The sequence below is a fragment of the Apteryx mantelli genome, chromosome 10, assembly GCF_036417845.1.
Source record: "Apteryx mantelli isolate bAptMan1 chromosome 10, bAptMan1.hap1, whole genome shotgun sequence".
Taxonomy (NCBI): Eukaryota; Metazoa; Chordata; class Aves; order Apterygiformes; family Apterygidae; genus Apteryx; species Apteryx mantelli.
In genome coordinates this window covers 22,166,945-22,170,442 of record NC_089987.1, presented here as the reverse complement: position 1 = coordinate 22,170,442, position 3,498 = coordinate 22,166,945, and the positions used below count along the sequence as shown (strand labels likewise).

At 68.4% G+C, this 3,498-nt stretch overlaps 1 protein-coding gene across 1 annotated transcript; it reads right to left on the bottom strand.

Annotated features, from left to right (window-relative positions):
- Positions 1-2,200: 2,200 nt before the first annotated feature.
- Positions 2,201-3,077, bottom strand: LOC136992889 (metallothionein-like). Its single transcript, XM_067302914.1, has 3 exons — positions 2,990-3,077; positions 2,634-2,699; positions 2,201-2,435 (listed from the first exon to the last, which is right to left on the bottom strand). Exons 1-3 carry the CDS (start codon positions 3,018-3,020, stop codon positions 2,341-2,343), a joined length of 192 nt encoding a protein of 63 aa, XP_067159015.1. The 5' UTR covers positions 3,021-3,077; the 3' UTR covers positions 2,201-2,340.
- Positions 3,078-3,498: the final 421 nt, after the last annotated feature.

Sequence of the window (3,498 nt, the reverse complement as noted above, 5' to 3'; positions counted from 1 at the left end):
GGTCCCGGGCTTCCCCCGGAGGAAAGGGTCGGAAGGAGTTTTCCCAACTGGGGAAATTCTGCTAGAGCGGGAAGGAAACTCTGGAGCAGGTATTTAAACTTGCCTACGGTAGGCGGCTGCAAGAATAGCTCGTAGGGAGGCGCAGTGGGCTGTCAGGCACCTAAGGGAGGTTTGGGCAGCCCCAAGGGTTTGGGAAACCGCTCAGGTCCCCTGCTCCGCCACCGACTCCGTGCGTGTCCTTGAGCACCTCCCTTAGCAGGTGCCCTGTGGTGCTGCAAACCCCAAGCGTCAGGCTGCCCGCGCCTCCGCACACCGGTGAAATCCCAGCTTTCCCAAGGATGTCTCCCACACTCAGGACAATAAACGTCAGGGAGACCAAAACATGGCTTTTCTCCATGTCCCCTGTGGGCTTGCTTTCCTTTTTTCTTTTTTTTGGGCTCCCTGCATACAAGTCTTTCCAACCATCGTACATCACCTCCTGCCGCTTTATTTCTTCCCTGTCGCAAGCCTCGCTTAGGGCATTTAAAAATACCCAAGGCAGCTCTAAAACGCAGCTGGCTTGGTAAGCGGTAGCTGCAGCAGCACAGCGCTCGGTGGCTTCTTAAATATCCCCTGCTTTCCAGACAGCCTTGCTGATCTGCATCGAACCGCTGCCTGGCGGGCGCGCAGCTCCACTGCACGCCACCGCACCGGCCGGGCTGCTGGAGCAACGGCCTCCGATTCTCCCAAGCGAAATTTTCCCAAGGGCCTCGAAAACTCGGGAACCGAAGGTCCAGTTTTCCGAGCAACACGGGAATCCTTGGGATTTTTGCAGACGGGTCCTAAAGCTACCCGGGGGTCTGTGCGCTCAGGGCATCCTCCGGGGAGCTGCCACGGACGGGCAGGGGGGCGCTGAGCGCCAGGACCAGCCCGGTCCCGCGGGATTTTCCCCGCGCCCGGCCGTGCCGCCGAGCCCCATGCGCCCCGCGCCGCGGGAACGGCTCCTTTGCCTTCCCGCTTTGCCAAGCGCCCCCGGGGCGAGCGGGACAGGAGCCGCAGGGGGGGCAGCGAGAGGCCCCCGCGCCCGTGGCGGAGCTGGAGGCCGAAGCAGCCAGGGGGCAGCAAATGCTCGTGGAAGTGGGCGTCCGAGCGGCTCGTTCCGCTCCCCGCCGGGTGCGGGGGCGCGGGGGGGCGGGGGGGCGGCCCGCTACACGGGGGTAGGTGCTACCCGCGGGGGTGCGCGTCCCCCCCGCGCCGGGTGTGTGTCCTGCCCATGCGGGGTGCGTGTCCCCCCCGTGCCGGGTGTGCATCCCGCCCATGCAGGGTGTGCGTCCTGGGGTGCGCGTCCCCCCCGCGCCGGGTGTGTGTCCTGCCCATGCGGGGTGCGCGTCCCCCCCGTGCCGGGTGTGTGTCCTGCCCATACGGGGTGTGCGTCCTGGGGTGCGTGTCCCCCCCGTGCCGGGTGTGCATCCCATCCATACGGGGTGTGCGTCCTGGGGTGCGCATCCCCCCCTGCGCCGGGTGTGCATCCCATCCATACGGGGTGTGCGTCCTGGGGTGCGCGTCCCCCCCGCGCCGGGTGTGCATCCCGCCCGTATGGGGTGTGTGTCCTGGGGTGTGCATCCCCCCGTGCCGGGTGTGCATCCCGTCCATACGGGGTGTGCGTCCTGGGGTGCGCGTCCCCCCCGCGCCGGCTGTGCATCCCGCCCGTACGGGGTGTGCGTCCTGGGGTGCGCGTCCCCCCCGCGCCGGGTGTGCATCCCGCCCGTACGGGGTGTGTGTCCTGGGGTGCGCGTCCCCCCCATGCCGGGTGTGCATCCCTCCCGTATGGGGTGTGCGTCCTGGGGTGCACGTCCCCCCCCGCACTAGGCGTGCATCCCGCCCGTATGGGGTGTGCGTCCTGGGGTGCGCGTCCCCCCCCGCACTAGGTGTGCATCCCGCCCGTATGGGGTGTGCGTCCTGGGGTGCACGTCCCCCCCCGCACTAGGCGTGCATCGGCACTGCCGAGGCCGAAGGCAGCCGGCTCCCGCGCTGCAGGGAAGGCGCAGCCGCGCAGGGCTAACGCGGCGCAAGGCCGTGCTGATCGCTGCACCACGGGGTGCTGCACCCTGCTGCGGGGCCCCCGGTGCCCGGCGTCTGCTCCATCCACTCGGGAAGCTGCAAGCTGCAGGGTGCTTTTCTTTGGGATGCTGAATAAGGCCCACAGCCCCCTTCTTGCCTCAAGCCTTTATTGCCATCGCCTTCCCGCCACGCACAGGTGCACCGAGACCGAGAGCAGCTACCGCAGCGCTAAAAAAATTACAAAAAATAGAGTTTTCACGTAGAAAATATTCCCGAGGGACCAGAAAGCCCCCAGGCACGTCACTGGCAGCAGCTACATTTTGGAGACGCCGGTTCTTTGCAGATGCAGCCCGCGACACACTCCTTGCAGCCGGCCGGGCAGCAGGAGCAGCAGCCTGGAACGAAAGCGGGAGAGGAGGCTGCTGGGGAGAGCTGGGGTGCACCGTCCCCGCGCTGCGCCGTGCCGTGCCGGCGTCCCCTCGATGAGCTGCCGGGGAGCACGGCCAGCTCGCAGCTGCCACGTTAAAGCGTTGCCCGCTTGTGCTTTATAAATAACCCCCTCGCAGGGGCCCCCGCGAGCGGCGCGCACTCACTTCTCCGGCACGGCGCGCACTTGCAGGCCTTGCACGCGCAGCTGGGCGCGCAGGCGCAGGAGTCACCTGGGGACGGAGAGAGCGGCTCAGCCCCGGCTCCCGCGGGCACCTGCAGCCGCCCCACGTCTTCTGCCTTTTCCCACCCCAGCTCCCGTCCGGAGAGGCTGCGGAGGGCCAGCCTGCGGACACAGGCCACGTTGCCGAACTAGCGCACGGGATATTCCCCCAAGCGGGCGGCTCTCATCCGGTGAAAGAGGGGACATCCCATCCCCAGCCCGGGTCTGGCATCCTTGGCGGACGCGCCCGGGCTCGTGCCGGGTGCTCGGCCCGGGCCGCTCGGAGCAGGGCTCGCTCACCGGCCTCGCAGACGCAGTCCGGGGGGTCCATGGCTCACGGACGGCGCCGCGGCATGGAGCTCCTCAGCCGTCAGGCAGCGGGTTTGCCACCGAGTGGCCTCTGCCTCCTATGTACGCTGCGGCGGGGGCAGGGAGCGGGTGCAAACGCCCTGCACACGGTCGCCGATGTTCGGGCGAGGGGCGAGCCCGGCGCAAAGCAGGGCTGGGCGCATCGGCCGGGAGCGCGCCGGGTGCAAGCTGCCCGGAGCGCATCGCCCCCGGCCGCGGCGATGTGTGCAAAGCACCGCGGGCGCCCGGGGCTGGGCCGAGCGGCTCGGAGCAGGGTGCTGGGAGCAAACACCCGGGCGCATTTGCATGGGGCCAGGGCGCTGCGTGCAAACCGCCCTGGGAGCGTGACACCGAGTTACCGGCACGGAGCAGGGTGCTGCGTGCAAACTTTGGGTGCACTACCCTGCTCTGGCAGCAAGGAGCAGAGCGCTGCGTGCAAGCCGTTCCTGCTGCAGTACACG